Below are 21236 nucleotides of genomic sequence, written 5' to 3'. Positions count from 1 at the left end.
AAATGATGTTTACTTCATTTATTCACTTTGCAATGCTTAAAAATCACTTACAGGCAATAAAGCAATTCAAACGTCGTTGCAGTGTTCACATTACAACACTAGATGGTGCCAAACCACAGAGAAGATAATACTCAAATCAGTAAAGTGACAAAAATATTAAAAATAGAAAAAAACTTTAATTTAAGAAAATTCTGAATACACATTAATAAAAAAAGAAAAAACTCAATCCCTGTGAAAAAAGGGCCTTTTACAGAGCCAGTGCCTTGATGGCCGCATCACTAAAATCAGCCGTTGATAGGCATAGGTAAAAACATAACTATAAGCTGGGGAAAAACAGAAGTACATGTAAAAACACTTACACAATAAATACCACACACAATGTTTATAACTACTCCAGATTTTTCATGTGGACCTTTAAAAAACAGATGGAGAATAGTCCTGCTCACAGTCTTCTAATGTTTCTCTTGCTTTGAGCACTTCCTGGAAGTAGGGCGTCACTCTTGTGATGGCCTGCAGAATGGCTGCCACACTCCCTGGAGCCATGAAAAGCACACAAGCACAAAATGCAAAACTGAAAGCCACAGTCAGCTCTGCTGCAAACACCTTCCCCTTTCACTGAATGGCACCTCGCAGGATCTTGGCATCTAGGGCACGGCTTAAGGCTCTCATCAATAAAGAGGGTTTTAGCAACCTGAAAGAAAGAAACTATATCTAGCATAAAACTTCATTTCCTCAAACTATTTTGACTTAGCACCAAACAGGAAGAACTCACCTTCAGAAATGTATCTCGTTTGCTTCTGCCGGTTGTCTTTGCGGTACTGTGCTGTAAGAGAGTTACATTGCTGCTTGCTGACTGTGGGGTGCAGTAGCTGGTGGTTCTGGACTGGGCCTGAACAGCTTTTAGAGGAGACCTATGCAGCAAACCAACTCTGGTCTCTACTCCAGAGACATGGACAGGGCCTCCATGCTGTGAGAAAGATAAATGAATCAGTCATTACCCCTTTATTAAAACCTATGGCTTAACTACTTCTCTATGAGGACTTTCTTTTTAACAAAGTTTAGGTTTTAACTTGTGGTCTAAAGATGCAAGGTTTCCAACACCTCGGAGTCTATGCCAAGCCTAATTTTGGCAGTTCTGAATGCAAGATGAGGCCCAGTCTAGTGTTAGCAGGGTGGGACTGATGCAGCATTTGAAGCACTTATGTGACATTTAAAAGGCACTATGCAAGTGTTGACCATTTAACATATTAACATTTTAAAAATTGTTTAACCAGATGAGTCGATAAAACATCCTGATGTTAAGTGCTCGCCCCATAATCGGAGGGTTGCAGGTTTGAGGCCCGTTCAGTCTGTCGCTGCCGTCGTGTCCTTGGGCAAGACACTTAACCTCCTTGTCTGCTGGTGATGTTCGGAGGGACCAGTGGTACCAGGTACGCGAGCCTCGCCTTTGTCAGTGCGGCCCAGGGCAGCTGTGGCTACATCGTAGCTCGTCACCACCAGCGTGTGAATGGGTGAATGATTGTTTTGTAAAGCACCTTGGGGGGTTCACGGACCCTAGAAGGCACTGCATCAAATACAGGCCATTTACCATTTTTTTATCCCAATGTGTACATATTTATTATTATATGGGACAACTTGGGAACTTGTACAAGTAGAAGCAATTCAAAACCCTTCAAATGGACAAATTCTCATTATCTTTAACTACTAAGTGCCTATTTGATAAATTGCTTTACAGTATATGGATGCTTGCATTTGGAGGAATAACAGCCACTGACCCGTTTTCAGAGTTAGCCTGGCGAGCCCTATACATGTGAATATTTAATGCAAATGCAAAGCTTAATTATTTTTGCTTCAGCAAATGACGGTCTAGCTTCTAAGCTAACTCAGAGTACCTAAATCTCCAAATTTAAATAGTTTAAAATAATGAACAGCAAATTATAGTTTCATTTTAAAAGTAGCACTGGACTCACAATCATGGACACTACCAACACAGACGGACTTCAAACTTAACTATGGTGTAAGGAGAACTGTTTGGTCTCCCAAGACCAAAGAAATGGTTTTTCACTTCCACCACGGCCTATCCTCGCCGCAGTCCAAGTGACTTTGGATCGGACTCAATCAAAAGTATTTTATTATTCCTTTTGATCGATTGTGTGTGTTTTGATTTTGCTTTTACGGACTTGTGCTGGCACTTTCCTCTGCAAATGAATTTGCTAACAGAAGTGGCCTAATGAATAAAGTGATTGATTGCAGGTCCATAAATTCTCACCATTATTTCTTACATTTGTTTCATTTATTATAAATGTATTTCCTAAACTCACATCTTGTTTTATAATTATTGCACTGTGTGCTGCAAGCTAAAACCAGTTGAGGGATGAAGACAGCATTTTCTCTGGGAACAAATTACTTCAGTAAAAAGGCTAAGACCACAGCACCATTACTGACAAAGACAGCAGTAAAGGTTACAAAGGCAAAAGTAAATGACCTCTAGAGCTGCCTCTACTTCACTCTGGTAGCTTCTTCTCATTTGGCTAGCTCGATTGTCCTGCTGGATAATTTCACCCCAGCTTTTACACACTTGAGCACATCTGAAATGAAACAAAATGAACAGGAGAAAAGACTTTCAGGACTGTCATCTGAAAAATTAAACTAGCGATGGCACTGGTTGTGTTTGAGGTACACAAGTGAAAGTTTTACAGTTGCAAGTCGGGACATTATGCACGTTATTTTGTTCTTTATTCACATATCTAATAATGTTAATGACTGACAAGTTGGTAAAGGGGAAGCTGCACATGTACACAGTGCTGGTAAAAACCAGTGAATGCAAAGAGAAAAAAGGTTGATAAATCTTCACTTTGAAAAGACAAAAGGTTTTGAAAGAAATATTTACCTGTGGACACTCTCAGAGTTCAGGTTCCTTAAAATGTTAGCCAGGATGTGCTTTAGATTCATCTTCTTGAGCTCCGTAAGAATGTCCACTTTCCTCAGACCCATCCTCCTGCCTATCAGCCCTGCCAGTGGCATGCTAGTCCTTAAGCTGCCTGGAGTCTCAATCAGTGCCTTCAGCATCTTCAACTCCTCCTTCATACTGGGAATTTGGCCAGAAAACATCTGAACTCTTTGCTGGCACATAGAATGAACTAACTGCAAGGCTGGAGTTAAGGAGAAACTGACTGGGGTCGTCGTGATGGCAGAGTTAGGTGTTGTGTCTAGTATTATTGAGGCACTTAGTGGTGTGGTGCAGTCCTGTTCCCCAGAGGAAACACTGTTAAAACATCTAGCAGGTGGAGCTTTGCTAGGGGTAGCATCTTCAGCAAAAACCTCATCTTCTTTAGAGTAGCTGTAGCACTTCAAAGGTTGGTGATGTGTTTTTTCTCCCGAGTCGTCCTCAGACTGAGAGCCACCTTCTTTAAGAGTAGAAAGCCTGTGCTGACGCTGGAAACGGGAGTGCCGCTTTGTATCCGATAGATTGGGGGTTTCACCATTTGCTCTGGAAGAAGAGGTAAGCAGGTCCTGGAAGGAAAACTCATGGTCCACCGAGGAGTCTTGGGATTTATCAAGTGTCGCGGAACCGAACCCACTGTCCTCGCACACAGACCTGTTCAGGGGTTAGAACATAAACGTGTTTAATTCATTAGGCCAGCTCAAAAGTGCACACCAAATGCAGAAGATTGAACCATCAGGTGGATTTTAATCAAACGTTCGGAGTTTAATCTGCATATACATCTTCAGCTGATTAACTTTTAGGACCCCACTCACGTTGGCTGCTACATTAGCAAACACAAAAATGGATATGCTAAAATTTGGTGTGCAGCACAGAGAGGTCTTTCTGTAAGCCTGCTTAACGCTATTTTCAACTTTCAACAAAAAATGTAAAACTGCATCATTTTACTGGTAAACAAGTGTTTAAACTCTAGGATGAAAGGCTTCATATAATATGCATCTTAAAATAATGTTTAAAGCCATTAAAGCGAATCTACAGAAGCAGCTAGGTTAGCAGTCGCGGAACACTCGCCCCTCCGCTCGGGTACACTCCAGAGGCCCTTCTGCCAGAACCAGAAACATGCGATGCTTATGACTGCCTGCATATGACTGTTACGTTACGGCCTTGTAATGCAACAGAATAATTATTTCCCCCCCTCAAAATAGTGTATTAATATATTCATATTATATAGGGTTGAAACGAATCATCGAAAGGTTCGAATCATTAAATTCCTCAGTTCATTTTGTACTGGTTAGAAGTTTTGTTATATGTGCGCACCACCGTCTGAACACATTTTACTGGTGCACTGGTGCTGTGGAAGAACACAGAGAAATCAGCAAAGACAGAAACCTTCGTAAAACGCAGAAAAGATTCACAGTTTGGGATGGCACGCTCACGATCAAATGGAGTTCAGAAAAAAACAAGTGGAAGAAAAATCCCCAAGCATCCCGTTTGCATGTGGATGTCTGCAGCAGCAGCGGTGTGGAGTAGAACCGCTGCTGCTACCTGGACTCAGGTTGTTGCTACTGACAATCAGCGACACGAGTCTGCTCCACACCACAGCATGACTGTGGCAAGCCGTTGTAGCATGTAATTCAAAAACGCTTCTATATTTGATTATAATTTAGCCTCGATTACGTTGGCAACACTTACATAATAGAATATATATGCCACCATTGCATTGGTGCTAGTAGGATTTCCAGTAGTTTACTACTGAACATGTTAATGAACGAGATTGACAACGAGAGAGAGAGGACGTGCAGAACAAACGCCAACGGGGAACGGAGCCCCGTCGGCTCTTTTCTCCCCCCACGCTATTTCTGTCAAGTCAGACAGAATAGCTGAAATGCAACCAGCTAACGCAGACTCGTCCCAGAGTCTTTGATTTCTGAGTTAATTTAAACTTGAGAAAGCGTATCTGCTAAACGCTTCATCAACGTGTACCGAGGTCAACTCTGGACTGGACCGTCAGCACACCTTCGTCTTCTCTGCCAGCCAAGGTGTCACCTGGATGAAACATCCTCCTGTGGCGTCTGGATCTAAAAGAGGGTCCTAAGGTCGGTGAGGCAGAACACAATAGATAACGTTCTGATGCAGTTTTTCTAATAAGAACTAAGTTTAATTCAAACCATCATTTTTCACTCAGATTCACCTTTTCTCTCCCTGAAGCAATCTCAGACACCTGCATGCACCATTCATAATTCCATCATCATCAAATCTTAGCACATCCAACACAAGGTCTATTTGTGCAAGCTTAAAATATCAACTGTTAAAGATTGTCCAACAAGGTTGCCAATGTTGATTATTTTTCCTATGATTTTCATTTCAAATCATTAGTTTAAATTGAAGAATTAAAACTCTTAAATTTCAAACTTGTCTTTTCATTGAACTGAAACACAGACAACCGGATATGATCGTCAGTTTATCGATGAAAACAATCTTTGAGTCTTCTTATCTCTATAACATTTGGTTATTAATTTGTAAAAATTAATATTCCAGATTATTCTGTAGAATGGTTCCTCTTTAATAAAAGAGCTATAAACCATTACACTACATTATTCTAAGTCAATACAAAGTGTTTAAATAAAACTCCCTGAAGTAAAAACAACCTCTTCTGATTATAGTATCTGGACCTAATAAAAGTGTAAGAATATACAACTATATTCCACTACATAATTAAATTCTACTGATCGTATGTGAATTTATTTAGATATGTTTAGACAAGGGTGAGTGATAATAAACAAAATATTTTAGTTAAACACAAGTCAAATTTGGTTCCATAAATTATTTACTACCTATAAATATCAGCTGGGAAAGAGGGAACTAGACAACACTAATTTAATTCATATTATTGATTTTTTAAATTGATCTACTCTTTATTTAACCAGGAAGGTCCCATTGAGATTAAAAATCTCATTTTAAAAGGAGTCCTGGCCAAGAGGCAGAAAAAGTTACAGTTACAAACATTTACAGTTACACAGACATGTTATGTACTAAACTACAGAAGGCAGTTACAACACAGGGAATCCATCTCAAGGGTTCTTAGTCTGGTTTTAAATGTAGTCAAGAAGATAAACTCGGTTAATTTCCAGTTTTCCTGCAGCCTGGTCCATGCAGAAGGAGCAGAGTAACTAAAGCCCGTTCATAATTTTGTTGTTTCATATTTTTAGCAGCAGACCACATTCTTGTTTCACTTGAAACGTCGTCAAATAGAATATTCGACTACTAAAACATTCAATAGCTGCAGCCCTAATATTATATATTATTATTCCCCCTCAAACACCCCAGACAGCCTGAAAAAAAAAGGCTGAGATGCCATGTATTCACAGCCTTTTCCAAAACTGAGCTCAGGTGCATCTGTTTCCACTGATCTTCCTTAAATGTTTCTACAGCTTACCAAAGTCACCTGCGGTAAGCTCAGTTGACTGGACATGATTTGGAAAGGCGCACACACACCTCTCTTTATAAGGTCCCAGTTTCACAGCGCATGTCAGAACACAAATCAACTGTGAAGTCAAAGGACTTGTCTGTAGGCCTTAAATACAGAATTGGTTCAAGGCACAAATCTGGAGGTTGGAAAAACATTTCTGTTGCTTTGAAAAATCCAGTTAGCTTGATGGCCTCAATCACCTGTAAGTGGGAGTTAGAAACCACCAGGACTGTTCCTAAAGCTGGCCAGCCATCTAATCTGAGTGATCAGGGGAAGGCCAGGGAGATGTCCCAGAACCCCATGGTGACTCTGTCAGAAGTCCCCTTGGGGCATGCTGACAGAGGTGAGACTGATATGTGCAGGTGTTACAGGTGTGCACCACCAGCAAGAAGGGTGAAGTATGACACAACTGGTTGTGAACCAGCAACCCACAGATTACAGGGCAAAGTCCTATCCCCTGAGCCCCCATTGTGCCAACGTGGCCAGATGGAAGCTACTTGTTCATAAAGGGCACATGGCCCCCTGTATGGAGTTCGCCAAAAGGCAACTGAAGGACCCTTAGACCACGAGAAACAAAGTTCTCTAGTCTGAGACACAGACTGAACTCTGGTGTGAATGCCAAGTGTCGTGTTTGGAAGAAACCAGGCAGTGCTCATCACCAGCCCAATACCATCCCTGCGGTGAAGCATGGTGGTAGCAGCATCATGCTGTGGAGATGTTTTTCAGCAGCAGGAACTGGGAGACGAGTCGAGATAGAAGGAATGATGAATGCAGTAATTCACAGAGACATCTGGGATGAAAACCTGCTCCACAGCGCTCTTGACCTTGAACTGGGGCATCGGATTCGGTTTATCTTTCAGCAGGACAACGACCCGAAGCACACAGCCAGTATAATAAAGGAGTGGTTTCAGGACAACTTTGCAAAAATCCTTTCCATGTAGTCATCATGGGGTGTTGTGCGTGGAATTCTGAGAAGCTTCAACATAATAAAAGGTGGAAAAAGTCAATAACTCAGAGCAACACGCTCTGGCATGCTTTCTGGCATGCAGAGCTACACAAATCCACCAGGAAAATTTGTTTAACATATTTAAGTGGCCTGTATTTGTATAGTGCCTTATGGAATCCTACAACCCCCCAAGGCACTTCACAACACAACGGCCTTTCACCAATTCACACGCTGGTGGTGATGAGCTACATCGCAGCCACAGCTGCCCTGAGACAGACAGACGCGAGGCTGCTGAACTAGGGCTGCAACAAACGATTATTTGGATAATCGATGAATCGGATGGGGTCTCGACACGATTAATCGGATTACATGGGGAAATTTTTAAAAACTGCTAGGGAAACGTTATTTCTCTCCTTCCTTCACTTTATTTAACACAACATTATTAGATCACTGCGGTGATTTCACCTCACTGACGCATCGAAACGCACTCTCCGCTTTGCGGTCAGGAGATCCCTTTGATCTGCTCAAAAGTAACTGATGAGGTGAAAAAGTAAGAATCCAGGCAGCAGATTTTCTGGAGAGTTTAGAGGAGATGCAGGAAGATGAGAGACAGACAGGACAGGATATAGTTAAATAAACACAAGAAAACAAAACAAAGTGTTGAAAAGTAAAATGTAGGTAGATTTATCTCCACTACACGTTTTTACCTGCAAAACAATAAGTTATACACATGTAATAATTATACATCTGATACAATTCAGATCACCTTCAAAACTCAGTGACACACCCAGGGCCGTTTCAAGACATTTTGGGGGCCAAGGCAAAATGACCCCCCCCCCCCCACACACACACACACACACACACCACCACCACCCCACCCCCCATAACTGGGCTCCCCAGAAGCCTCTGTGTAATCCATACCCTATCCAGTAGTGTTAGTTATACAGTGTTTATAAAAGCCCCTCAGATATTACTGACATGTTCTAATATTATCAGATGAAAAACTAAATTATCAGACATGCTGTCTCATCTGCTTCTTTTCTTAACTTGCAAAAAGTAACAAAACCATTTGAAAGCCACTATTTGTGGATTCTCTGAAAGTTTCCAATGGGACAACTTATTTTTTCATTGATCCTGTCGTCTAATCTCACAGCTGAAACAAGCATCCTTGATAATCTGTGCGAGGAAGCTTACCGATGCTGTAGTAAAACAAAAGTTATAATTTATTATTAATAAACCCTTGTTGCAGCACTAAAGCAGAAAAATTAGGGATGCACCAATGGATCGGCATTTGATCGTAATCGGCCGATAGCGCCCCTATCGGTTTTGATCGGAATTTTCAAAATAGATCAAAGCAAACCGATCAGGTAGGGTTGTCACGGTAACCAGTGTAGCGGTAAACCCCGGTAAAAAAAAAAAAAGTTGACAATTATAATAACAGTCTTGTTTTTAAAAAAAACTATTATTATCTCGATGGGTTTACCGTGGCTGCGGTGTAGGCGCGGTGACCCTTACCAGCCACCGTATCATCGGCTGAAGTTGCCGGCGGCACAGACGCACGCTTTGTTTACAACAAAACTTTCTTGAAGCTAAAGCTGAAATAATGGTCAAAGGAGGAGACGGCAGCGCTCAGGAGGACATTTATTATCCCTCAAAGAAGACAAAGTCGGAAGTACGGGCATATTTTAGATATTTGAAGAATGCCGAGGGAGTTTATAGAAGACGGACGGCTATCCTGTTTGCAGCACGAGCAGAAAAAGTGTCTGTGAAAGGCAGCAACGCTTCAAATCTCATGACACATCTGCGTGACCATCACCCACAACTCTACAGTCAACGCAAGGCAAGCTAATGTTAGCGTTTTAGCTAAAATGCGTGATCCGAGGATTTGGGTTGAGGGAGAATGCAACGAGTCGCTATATAAAGCAGCCGCAGCGCCGCTACCTGCATATAAACCGTGTCGCGGACACCCCCATGTTGAAATGACGCTATGCATTATGGGGCTCCCAGGGGCAGATAAGAGTTGGTCTCTCTCCGAGAATAATTATGAATTTAACTAAGATTACTGCCTGATGACATTTTCCCACATCTGCAAAGCTCACTGGAAGGACACAAACCGAGGACAATATTTTCCTGATATACGGATTGCTCAAGTAAGGGTAAAAAAAAGTATCTGATTAGAAGACTACTTGAGTACTGAGTATCATCTGATCTAAGATTTTTAAAATGATGACATCAAACAGACATAAAATAAGAAGTTATGGGCAAATATTGGTATTTCAAAGACTAAAGGGAAAAAATGTAAACAAATAAACAACATAATTACAAAATAACACATTTTAGGCAAAATTTAGACACAAACTGAGGACAATATTTCCTGACATACAGGGTTTATTTAATTGTGTGAAAATGTAGCACGTTTAAAAAAAATACCGCGATAATACCGAAAACCGTGGTAATTTTGGTCACAATAACCGTGAGGTTACATTTTCACACCGTGACAACCCTAATACAGACCATTTTAGATTAGGTTACATTTCCTTTATTCCCAGATTATGTAGTTTGTAGCACTCATTATAATGTTGTAGAAAATTTCTGGCCAATCCACGTGATCGGCATCGGTGATCGGTATCGGTGATCAGCATTCTTTGATATCGGTATCGGTGATCGGCAGCAAAAAACCTGATCGGTGCATCCCTAAGAAAAATGAGATTTTGCAGTAAATATGCTAAGTATGTATTGTTTTAGAGCCCTTTTATAGGCAGAATCTGATATTAATTTAGTTCTTACAAAAAAATGGGTCCCTATGCTGAACACTAAGTCTAACTGTTGTAAAGCCTAACGTAATTATAAGCATCTATTGGATAAGATATACAACACAGTGATGTAGGGCTGCAACAACAAATCGATAAATTTGATGAAAATCGATTACTAAAAGCGTTGGCAACGAATTGCGTCATCGATTCGTTGTGTCGCACAACTCTTCCAAAAATGCCCCCCCCCCTTCCCGCCCGCCGATGCCAGAGCAAGTCATATCAGCGCGAGGGAGAGCCGGCAGATCAGAGCGAGGGAGAGCCGGCAGATCAGCGCGAGGGAGAGCCGGCAGACTTGCGCTGCTGCGAATCGGTTCCGCCCAAGGCCGGATTAACTGGGCAATTGCCCAGGGCCCACGAACTCTAAAGGGCCCAGGGCACGAGCAAAATACTGTATCTATAATTTCCCCTTTATGAGGACTATGGTGACCGTACGTTCCGTTTTCCCTGGACATGTCCACTTTTCACTCTCTGTCCGGCATCCGGACTGCGGGTTCTTGTATTGATGAAAATGTCTGGCTTTTCATCCAGGAGCAGGGATCGAATTATGGGGGAGCTGTATATCCTACACATCCAGGGGAGCCGGAAAAAAGTTTTCTATATTATATCATTTTTGGACTCTTTTGAGCAGAGCGGCACAGCGCATTGTTGCGCAGCGATCCAGGCAGCTGCTTCCTGCGCACGGTCCATTCTCAAAGTGGCACAACCAAACAACTATAATTAGCACACGATCGTTCATGTCTGCACATGTTCTCTATTTTCTGTCTTATTTGTGCCTGAAGCGCGCTACTGCGGAGCTCATCACCTGTGCTGTGGTGATGTCACCTCATGCAGCATCGAAAACGCGCTCTGCGCTTTGCGGTCAGGAGATCCATTTCATCTGCTCAAAAGAAACTGATGAGGTGAAAAGGTAAGAATCCAGGCAACAGATTTTCTGGAGAGTTTAGAAGAGATGCAGGAAGATGAGAGACAGACAGGACAGGAAATAGTTAAATAAAAACAAGAAAACAAAACAAAGTGTTGAAAAGTAAAATGTAGGTAGATTTATCTCCACTACACATTTTTACCAGTAAAAAACAATAAGTTATACACATGTAATAATTATACATCTGATACAATTCAGATCACCTTCAAAACTCAGTCACACACCCAGGGCCGTTTCAAGACATTTTGGGGGCCAAGGCAAAATGCCCCCCCCCCCCCCATAACTGGGCTCCCCAGAAGCCTCTGTAATCCATACCCTCTCCAGTAGTGTTAGTTATACAGTGTTTGTAAAAACCCCTCAGACATTACTGACATGTTCTAATATTATCAGAAGAAAAACTAAATTATCAGACATGCTGTCTCATCTGCTTCTTTTCTAAACTTGCAAAAAGTAACAAAACAATTTGAAAGCCACTATTTGTGGATTCTCTGAAAGTTTCCATGGAGTGTGGGACAACTTGTTTTTTCATTGATCCTATCGTCTAATCTCACAGCTGAAACAAGCATCCTTAATAATCTGTGCACAGGAAGCTTACCAATGCTGTAGTAAAACAAAAGGTATAATAATTTATTATTAATAAAACCTTGTTGCAGCACTAAAGCAGAAAAATGAGATTTTGCATTAAATATGCAAAATATTTACATATGAATTGTTTTAGAGCCCTTTTATTGGCAGAATCTGATATTAATTTAGTTCTTACAAAAAATGGGTCCCATAGTGTGATGTCATAGCCACAGATCCCCTGTCCTCTTGTTTGGAAATGGAAATATGGTCACCCTATATTAAACAAACTGTCCACCCGGGCTTTTGCGCTGCACAGAGACGCTTCGCTGCCTATGACTGAACGTCAGTTGAGAGTCAGTCTCATGCAGACTGACCAATGAAGGCAGGGCCTCAAGTTAAGACCCTCTCCTCATTGGTCAGTCCACACGAGGTGGGTCAAAGGTTACTCTGGGCGGGTTACGTGTTGTCAGGCATTCACGTATTGAGTATATTTACTGCAATTACAGTAAAATATTCTGTATGTGACCACATTATGGTGATCCTCGGGTCGTGATGATGGAGCCCTTGAATATTGTTGCCCAGGGTACAACAAAGTGTTAATCTGGCCCTGGTTCCGCCGCCACATTCCCGCAGAAACTGGTTGATCACACCGGGGCCAGACTACTAGCATGTGGTTTTACAACCACAATGTCCTCAGAAGCAAAAACGCTTTTAAAAGGGAGGGAGGAGTCCTAACTGTTGCTGCAGGCGTGTTGTGTGAGAGTACAGTTATATACTGGTTAATATATTTTTGGGTTCAGTTGCTTTCATGTGGCCTAATGTGAGTCTATTTGGGATCATTGGAATGATCAGCAGCATTTCTTGATGTGACTTTATGGCAGTTGCCCAGGGCATCATCACAAGGAGGATGGCATTCATTTACTTTTGTTTTATTTGGTATTTTTTCAGTCATTTTTGGAAATAGTGATCAATTTTGATTAATTCACAGCCTATGTTTAATTACATTTAAAAATTAGTTGTTTGACATCCCCAGTTATAATAAATGTCAACAGATGAGATCAAACAAAACAGATGAGAATTGCCCTTAAGCTGTTTAACTTGGACCAAGCATTTTAGGTCACAGATAGATGTAGCTTAGGGTCTCTGTCTATACACCTTATAAGACAATTTAGGTGATGGCATGTTGTTTTTCTGCTATTGAACTGTTTTCTAATAATGTTGTGTTAAATAAATTGAAGGAAGGAGAGAAATAACGTTTCCCTAGCAGTTTTTAAAAATTTCCCCATGTAATCCGATTAATCGATTAATCGTGTCGAGACCCCATCCGATTCATCGATTATCCAAATAATCGTTTGTTGCAGCCCTACAGTGATGCCATACACCAAGTTCAAATCTAAAACATAATGTAGAATTATATTAACAGCCTGATCCTTAAGCACTTTGTAGTTGGTTGGTTCTTGAAGTCATACATAACCAATACCTTGATGTATTTCTTTACCTTTCAAGGTTCAAATGAATGCTTTACATATTCCTGACTGGGCAAATCTATTTTCCTAAACAATCAGGTTGATAAAAGGGTAGAAACCTTTCATTTTTACATTTTATTTTGACCGTTTGATATTTGGGTTAGGGATGACACATGCAGGGATGTTAAATGAAGAGTGTTTCAGCTCTTCCTGAATAGACCAGACTCAAAATAAAATAATGGCCACAACAGTACAAACTGTGTTGTCTCGCATTTTCATTTTCTTTCTGTTAGAGATTTGTTTGTTTTTGGTAGGTTTAATCTAAATGGAAAGAATAAAAAGGCACATTTACCTGGCATATTTGGGCGTTTGTGTGAATGTTGGTGTGCTGAAAACACTCGTGTCCCCTTTCTCTGGTGTTAAGATGGGAAGCAGCTTGCCGAATCCCGGAGTAGCGATATCAAGTCGGTCTGCAGTGGAAATGACTTCACAGGAATCAGACTCTGAGAGGGAAACACTTGTCTCAAAAGCAGAGAGGTGACGAACGTTGACTTTGCCATCTTCAAGGGTAGAGGTCCTCACTTGAGTGAAGAGATGACGTTTCCTCCCAGAAAAGGACAGATCCTGATCCAGTTTTAAAGTGCTTGTTGCCCCATCGGTCACAATATCTAAAGAGTCAAACGACGCACTGAGCCAGTGCTCAGACCTGACTCTGAAGCTGGACTCAGATTTTGTGTTAGAAGGTGATCTCACACTAGTATTTTTGGCTGCAGTGTGTTTACACAAGGCAAGTCTGCGTTGCAATGAAGCATCTCTTTTTGAAATTTTAGGAGTTTCACTCCAGCTTCCAGGCTGCAGGACTTCTTTGGAGTCTGTGCAAAAGATCTTGACCGAATCTCTGGCCTTTTCTTTAGGAGTGGGAGTAAACCTGATGTTTTCCTTGGGAGTTTCATTGAACTCGGCTGGAGAAGATGATCTAGAGGACTGGATTCCAGTGATGGTCTGTGGGCTCTGGAACAAACCTGAGTATCCGCTGTCAGTGCAGTCATCGTAACAGCGCTGGGCTTTGTGACTATGCAGGTGGACATTAGATTCAGGAGTGCACTGCATTGCTCTGCTTCAGTGGGTCCTCAGTGCTAAGAACAGACTTCAGGTCACCTGAAATCAGAAATCACAAATAAATAAAAGAGGAAAATAAATTTATCTAAGCCAAAAGAGCAGCAAGGGTTGTTTTATTGCATTATAAATGAGCTAAACAGAAATGCTATGAAGCAAACCTTCCTTTTTATGGTACTAGTCTACTGGAGGAGATGCATCAATGTCAGAGATGCTAACAGACTAAATAATCTCATCGATAAGGCCGGAAAAATACACTGTCCAGCCTAAAAAAAGATTTAACTAAGCAAATAGGTCCAAGCCTCCTACTGGATAATGACTACATGGACGATTACCTTTCAGCTGCTACAAGTTATTTAACCCAACTGGTGCAACGAGTAGCTTCTCATTTCTTAAACAACCAAGTAGAAAGACACATCTGGTGGTGGAAAAGGTGTTTGTGTGAGAAGGGAGGGTCAGATCATTGGCATCAAGCAGAGACAACATCTAAGGAGGTGCAGAAACTGGGTTCAGAACTGTCCAACGCATTATAAAAACTGGTCTGATGAGTCCAGATGAAACCTGGTCCAGAGTGATGGTGCATCAGGGTAAGAAGAAAGGCAGATGAAGTGATGCACCATCATGCCTAGTGCCTACTGTACAAGCCTGTGGGGGCAGTGCTATGATCTGGGCTTGCTGCAGGTGGTCAGGTCTAGGTTCAGCAACAGGATGTGCTCCAAGAATAAGGTCAGCTGACTACCTGAATATCTCAAATGACCAGGGCCCAATCTCAATACTCGCACTGCACCCTGCAGTCTTTAGCTAAGTGCACTTGGAGAAAGTGTGCAGTAGGGTTCAAGTGCGTAGTACACAAGTGTGCAGATAAATGCAGCATTGAGACAGGGAACATTGCATCATCAATTGCAACGCATGCCGTGATGCTGGTCACTGTGAAACTTTTTTCACACACCTTTATTAACAACTTTCAAACAAATACAGCAATTCTTTGAATTAAATTTAATTTTATTGCTGCTTTGTCTAAAACATTCAGAGCATCAACTAATCGTCCTAAAATTAGCTAATTTCATTAGAAAATACATATTTTCAGAAGAAGAACTTGAGCCTTTTCTCCTGCAGCAATGACTTGTGGGTAATACCCTTGCCCAAGGTCCACATCACTGCGGACATGGGTGAGGTGCAGATTAAGGGTGCAATGGGGGCTAAGGTCAACTTCCGCACTTGAGAATCGGCACACCCAACGCACTCGCACTCCTGGCCGGGAACGGGCAAATGAAGGGCGCGAGGGTGCAAGTGCGAGTATTGAGATTGGGCCCAAGTTATTCCATCTTCCCTGATGGCACGGCCATATTCCAAGAGGACAATGCCAGGATTGATCAGGCTCAGATAGTGAAAGAGTGGGTCAGGGAGCATGAGACATCATTTTCACACATGGATTAACCACCACAGAGTCCAGACCTTAACCTCATTGAGAATCTTTGGGATGTGCTGGAGAAGGCTTTGTGCAGCGGTCAGACTCTACCACCATCAGTGCAAGGCCTTGGTAAAACATGTGGCTCTGACATCTGTGGTCATCAAGTTATTTGAGCACCTGGTTCTTCCCCCACCTCAAGACCCTCACAACCCCCCTACTGGTCTCCCTACAGTTTGCCTACAGAGCCATCAGGTCTGTAGATGATGCTATCAACATGGCTCTACACATCATCCTGCAGCATCTGGACTCCCCGGGTACCTATGCCAGGATGCTGTTTGTGGACTTCAGTTCTTCCATCAACACAATCCTCCCAGACCTTCTCCAAGACAAACAGTCCCAGATGAAAATGCCTGACCACATCTGCAGATGGAACAGCTTAACCTCCCACCACGAGTCTGTCAAGCATAGTCATACTACCCCTGTCCTGGTACATCTTCACTGGCTCCCTGTCATTTTCAGAGTGCAGTTTAAGTTACTGACCTTTGTATTTAAAGCTCTCAATGACCTGGCACCTCCCTATCTCTATGACCTGCTCACTCCATATGTGCCCACGTGCACGTTGAGGTCGGCTGACCTTTTGCTGCCGTGCACGCCGCGGATGCGATTTAAATTGAGGGGTGAACGAGCATTTGTCCATGCTGCCCCAAAGCTATGGAACTCTTTGCCCATTGGAGTTCGGCAGGCTCCATCTCTGGCGGTTTTTAAATCTTGTTTAAAGACCCACTTTTACGCTTTGGCTTTTAGACAGTGACTCGTTTTAGTGTTTTATTGTATCATTGTTTTAATGTGTTCTTAGTATTTTTCATGTTTTATTTGCTTTTGATTGGTATTTTTATCCTCTGTTTTAGTTCTTTCGAATGGTTGTGTTTTGTTTTAGCCTGTGCAGCACTTTGGGCAGCTCCCATGCTGTGTTTTAAATGTGCTATATAAATAAACTATGCTATGCTAAGCTTATCAAGTTTGCAGATGACACCACCGTCATCTGACTCATCTCTGACAGGGATGAGTCTGCCTACAGAATGGAGGTGGAACGGCTGTTGTCCTGGCGCAGCCACAATAACCTGGTGGTAAACACCTAGAAGACAGCAGAGGTTGTTGTAGACTTTAGGAAGCTCACAGCCCCACTCCCCCTCATAACCATGTCTGACACCCCCCATCTCGATGGTGGACTCATGGGACCATCACCCAGAACCTCCAGTGGGATCCCATCATCACCTCCGTCATAAAAAGGCCCGGCAGAGGATGAACTTCCTGAGGCAGCTGAAGAAATCCCACCTATCAGCACAGTTGATGAAGTTGCACCGCAGTCATTGGGTTCATCTTCACCTCCTCAATCACCGTGTGGTACGCTGGAGCTACCACCAGGGACAAGAAGCTGCTGCAGCGTGTTGTATGCTGTGCTGAGAAGGTCATTGGCTGCAAACTCTCCTCCATACAGGAACTGTACACCTCCAGGACATTGAGGTGTGCAGATCAGATAACAGCTGGCCCGTGTCACCCTGGACAGTCTTTTTGACTTGCTTCCATCTAGCAATTTTCCTCTCCACTGTCGCTGCATGCTTGCTTAGTATGAGGATTGCTGTAAAGACTCTGACACTAGTCAGTGACTCGATGCAACCGCTGGGTTCCTTATATAGGAAACTTTTTACTGATTGGCTTAACTCATTCGCTGCCAGCGTTTCTCAGTTTTTACTGTTTTTTTAAGAGTCACAAAACGTTGCTCGCTAGGATGATGTTGACGCCAAAACAACCCAAACAAAGTGGAGACTCACCTCTTACCTCAGGAAGAATCTGCGTGTTTCAAGCGTTATCTGTTCTTTCAAAATCCGTCATTGAATTGTGATCGGCAGAAGCTTTTCCAGATCGCGCCTCACTTTTTTTTACAGGAGCAGCCCAAAACGATCTCCTAACACATGGATGTTCCGCTTCCTGATCACGTGACATGTGACGTATGCGGATGAAGATCGGCTTTAGAACTTAGATGTTTGTTCTCTCAGCGTGGGGGCTCGTTCCGATGCCCAAACAGTAAAAAAAATGCAAATGACAACTTTAGTCGTCACTGGCAGTGAATGTTTGGATTTAAAATGACGACTCTAGTCGTCAGTGGTAGTGAATGAGTTAATGAACTGACCTGTGTTGGAATGTTTACTGTGTGAAGGTCCTTGAGACGACTCTGGTCCTGATTTAGTGCTTTATAAATAAACTGAATTCATTAGAAATTGAACTGATTTGTACCTACACACACAGTAGCCGATTCTTTGAGTATTGCCACTTTATATTATTATATCATGATTATATTCTGACTTCCTACATCTGCTTATGTCTTATTTTAACCTTCTATTTTGCACCAAGTGCCGCTGCAATTTCCTAATGTTGCGATTTCTCACACATGGCAAGTAAACCTTTCTGATTCTAATTAATGCAGCAGTGGATAGAAATAAACTTCTGCAATTTCACCGGATTTATCGAAACAATGCCACAGCGAATGTCTGCCGTAATCAAAGCTAAAGAGTGTGGAGACTTGTTTCCAATGGGTGGTGTAGATGGGCATACATTTGACTCCATGAGGGAAAGGATCATTAAACAAACAGCTCTCCATTTTTCTGTAATCCACCAACCTTGCGCTCACGCACAACACTGTACAAACTGATCAGTTCAGCTTCACCGTCCTAAATAAATAAAGGGCAGCAGTAGCTCAGGTGGTAGAGCGGGTTGCCTCATGATTGGAGGGTCATGGGTTCGATTCCAGCTCCCTCCAGGGGTATCCGGCTGTCATGTCCTTGGGCAAGACACTTCACCCAACTTGCCTGTGTTAGTGGTGGTCAGAGGGGCTGACGACGCCAAATTGCAGTCTCACCTCTGTCAGACCTCCCCAGGGCAGCTATGGCTACAAGTAACTTACCATTACTAGCAGTGTGTGAATGTGAGGGTGTGTGAAAAGCGTCTTTGGGTGTCTTGAAAAGCGCTATATAAGTTCAATGCATTATTATAAATACTAAGGTTGGACAGTAAGTAGAAAATCTTTGAACATCTTTGTTAGTTCGTACTGTTTGTTATCCAATTTCATTTTATATTGTTCTTTATTACACAGTTATTCTAGCAACAAACTCTTATAACTCTGTGTGAAATGAAGAACAGAACCTGACATGAACGCACACAGAACTGTCTCAAAGAACTGCAATGTTGATAAAAAGAAGAATATGCATAATGTCCAATTATCACACCGGATATTCATGACATTCTGTAACATTGCAGTTTGGTGTTTGCCCAACACTGCACTGCCCTAAGAAAGCAATTGGTCTAACAAGTGAATGTTTCAACTAGCCACGTTTACATGCGCATATTTAATCGGATTGAATGCCCATTCAGATTGAAAATTCTGCATGTAAACATGTCAATCGGAATATTCTGATCCGATTCGGCCTGATCGGATTGAAATTTCAATCCGATTGAGAGAGGTGGTTTATTCCGTTCTTCATTCCGATTGACGTGCATGTACACAGCCATTCGGATTGTTGGGGTAAAATAATGCCCACTGCGCATGTGTGCAACAGCCAGCGGGCCTCTCCGCTGTCATTTGGACTGCCTGACTTCAAAAATGATGGTGTAATTAACGAGCGGTGGCTTTTAAATCCGACGACAAGCCGTCCCCGTTTCAGTAATATTTAATTCAGAACTTGTATTTTGTGGAAGTAAAATAAAAATCTGATTATTGCACCAATCACTCGACAAACATGTTCAAATCTGTACTGGAAATACGCAGGTTTATTGCGGGGGTTGCAGCGCACGGATCCCCGTTTCTGTCAGCTTTGAATGCAGCAGCTTCTGCAGCAGGTGATGGAGACGCGCTTGTAAAGAAGACAGGATAATCTGGGTTTTACAGACCTGATTGGAGTCTGATGTTGGGTAGGAAAACGTCCTCGGTTAAACACTCTGGACGACAGTAAAGTCCGTGTTAGAAGCACGTAAACGCAGATGACCTGAGATGCGGTTCGTTAATGATGAACACAGGCTTCTAAAACTTTCTGAACATCTTCTGTTATTTAGTTTGAACAAATTTTTCTCAACAGTTTCAGCTGATCGTCACATGTTATTAATAATAAGCCACAACAGAGCTCAGTAATAAAACATGAGGCTAACCCCACCCCCCCCCACCCCACCCCCGCTCTGTGCCGCAGCGCAGCGCAACAGCTGTCAATTCAGACCCGCGGACCAGCTGATCAAGAGGCAGACATAACCCTCCCTTATTTTAATCAACAATAAAATGCAGCAAAGCATATATGTGCAGTTATTCACTGAAGAAAACGTCACTTCTATGAGCTAAATAAAAATATTAAATTGAATAAATAGATCAGGAAAGCAGGAAGAATAGTTATTTCTGTTTTTACATTTTTCTTTTCGTTTCATGGCGTTTGTTTACAATTTTTCTTTCGGCAAAGGCAACTCTGCGCATGCTCAACCTATTTAATCGGATTAAATGCTTGGTGCGTATGTACGCACGGCATGATCGGATCATTTCAGTTCGTGTCCATGTGAACAGAGATTCGGAAATTCCGATCAACCAAGATTTCAATCGGATTGAGGAAATTTGCCACATGAAAACGCAGCTGTCTGCATGACTGATACACATTATGCTCATATACACTTTGATACCACTATACGCAACATCCCTTTTTTCATCCATGTAATTTTCTAGGTTGGGTTAATTTACTCACACCTGTTGTTGCACGTTTTATTTTGTCTGTGATGTTTGAGGTTTAGCCCAGCACGTGCATGAGACCAGGTATGGCTGAGGCTCTGTCTGGAACTTTTTTTTTTTTTTTTTTTTTGCTCTGTCTGGACCATGACATAAATATACTGGACCAGTCACGCGCCACTACTATGCGCGCGAGTAGCCCCTAACTAGTCGCGTGCTCTCCGCGATGCAACCGCTAAAAACAACCGAACCGAGCCCCTTCCTGTTGGTAAGCTTACTGTTTAGCTAGCCAAACTCGGGGAATTCACCATCGTGATTGTTTAATGACCCGACATCTCCAGGGAGCTGTTAGCATAGCCCGAAAACACCTACTCGAAGTTCACATATCGCGTTTAAAGCGCAAAAAGTCCGTAGGTCTAAGAAATGGGTTATTTGTGCTTCATTCAACATATAAGGCTTTATTTTAAAGAAAGAACGATTACCTTAACGACTCACACAGGACCTTTAACTTACTTTAAGCTAAATGTTGGCTGCTACAGCGGGGGTGGACTCTACAGGTCACGTTCTGAGCTCAGGTTCGGTTCCAGTTAGTAACTTTGCCTCCTTCCCATGTTGTTGTCGGCTACATGCTCACCTGCAAACGGAGACGAGCACCGTTTTCAAATTTGGAGCCCTGGGTGGACCTCATCACGTGTTTCCGGCCTGCTACAGTGGGTGTTCTGCCGAGATGTGTTGCCCTTGAAACCGGATACGGTTTTCTCTAAAGAAAAATAATAATAACTTGAATAATAAAAGCAAAAGACTTCTTCATGTCGTGTGGTTTTAACAT

At 42.3% G+C, this 21236-nt stretch overlaps 2 protein-coding genes across 6 annotated transcripts in view; one reads left to right on the top strand and one right to left on the bottom strand.

The window, feature by feature from the left end:
- Positions 1-3: 3 nt before the first annotated feature.
- fbxo43 (F-box protein 43) lies at positions 4-21128 on the bottom strand. 3 transcript variants are annotated; one of them, XM_070550855.1, is made up of 6 exons: positions 20921-21041; positions 13477-14282; positions 2891-3598; positions 2486-2588; positions 773-967; positions 4-705 (listed from the first exon to the last, which is right to left on the bottom strand). In XM_070550855.1, exons 2-6 carry the CDS (start codon positions 14232-14234, stop codon positions 613-615), a joined length of 1857 nt encoding a protein of 618 aa, XP_070406956.1. In that variant the 5' UTR covers positions 14235-14282; positions 20921-21041; the 3' UTR covers positions 4-612. The 3 variants fall into 3 exon arrangements, with proteins under 3 accessions (XP_070406956.1, XP_015804820.3, XP_015804818.3); XM_015949334.3 differs by lacking the exon at positions 20921-21041 and adding an exon at positions 21042-21128 and having other exon boundaries at positions 305-691; XM_015949332.3 differs by having other exon boundaries at positions 305-691.
- Positions 20563-21236, top strand: part of spag1b (sperm associated antigen 1b) — a 32515-nt gene continuing 31841 nt past the window's right edge. For 2 of the 3 annotated variants that reach the window (XM_070550852.1, XM_070550850.1), the window contains exon 1: positions 20563-20675. In XM_070550852.1, the coding sequence (XP_070406953.1) occupies positions 20634-20675 (42 nt within the window). In that variant the 5' untranslated portion in view covers positions 20563-20633. The remainder of the gene's footprint in view (positions 20676-21236) is intronic. The other variant, XM_070550851.1, reaches the window with a different exon arrangement.

Source organism: Nothobranchius furzeri, chromosome 5 (assembly GCF_043380555.1).
Source record: "Nothobranchius furzeri strain GRZ-AD chromosome 5, NfurGRZ-RIMD1, whole genome shotgun sequence".
Taxonomy (NCBI): Eukaryota; Metazoa; Chordata; class Actinopteri; order Cyprinodontiformes; family Nothobranchiidae; genus Nothobranchius; species Nothobranchius furzeri.
Note: the sequence above shows the minus strand (reverse complement) of the source record. Positions and strands in the feature narration are given on the sequence as shown.

Bases quoted from the DNA above. Each gene is read 5' to 3' on its own strand.
- fbxo43 (XM_015949334.3), bottom strand. From the start codon at position 14,234: ATGCAGTGCACTCCTGAATCTAATGTCCACCTGCATAGTCACAAAGCC. The intron at 2,589-2,890 runs GTAAATATTTCT...GTTTCATTTCAG, and splicing joins AACTCTGAGAGTGTCCACAG to ATGTGCTCAAGTGTGTAAAA. The intron at 692-772 runs GTGAGTTCTTCC...TCTTTCTTTCAG, and splicing joins AACGAGATACATTTCTGAAG to GTTGCTAAAACCCTCTTTAT.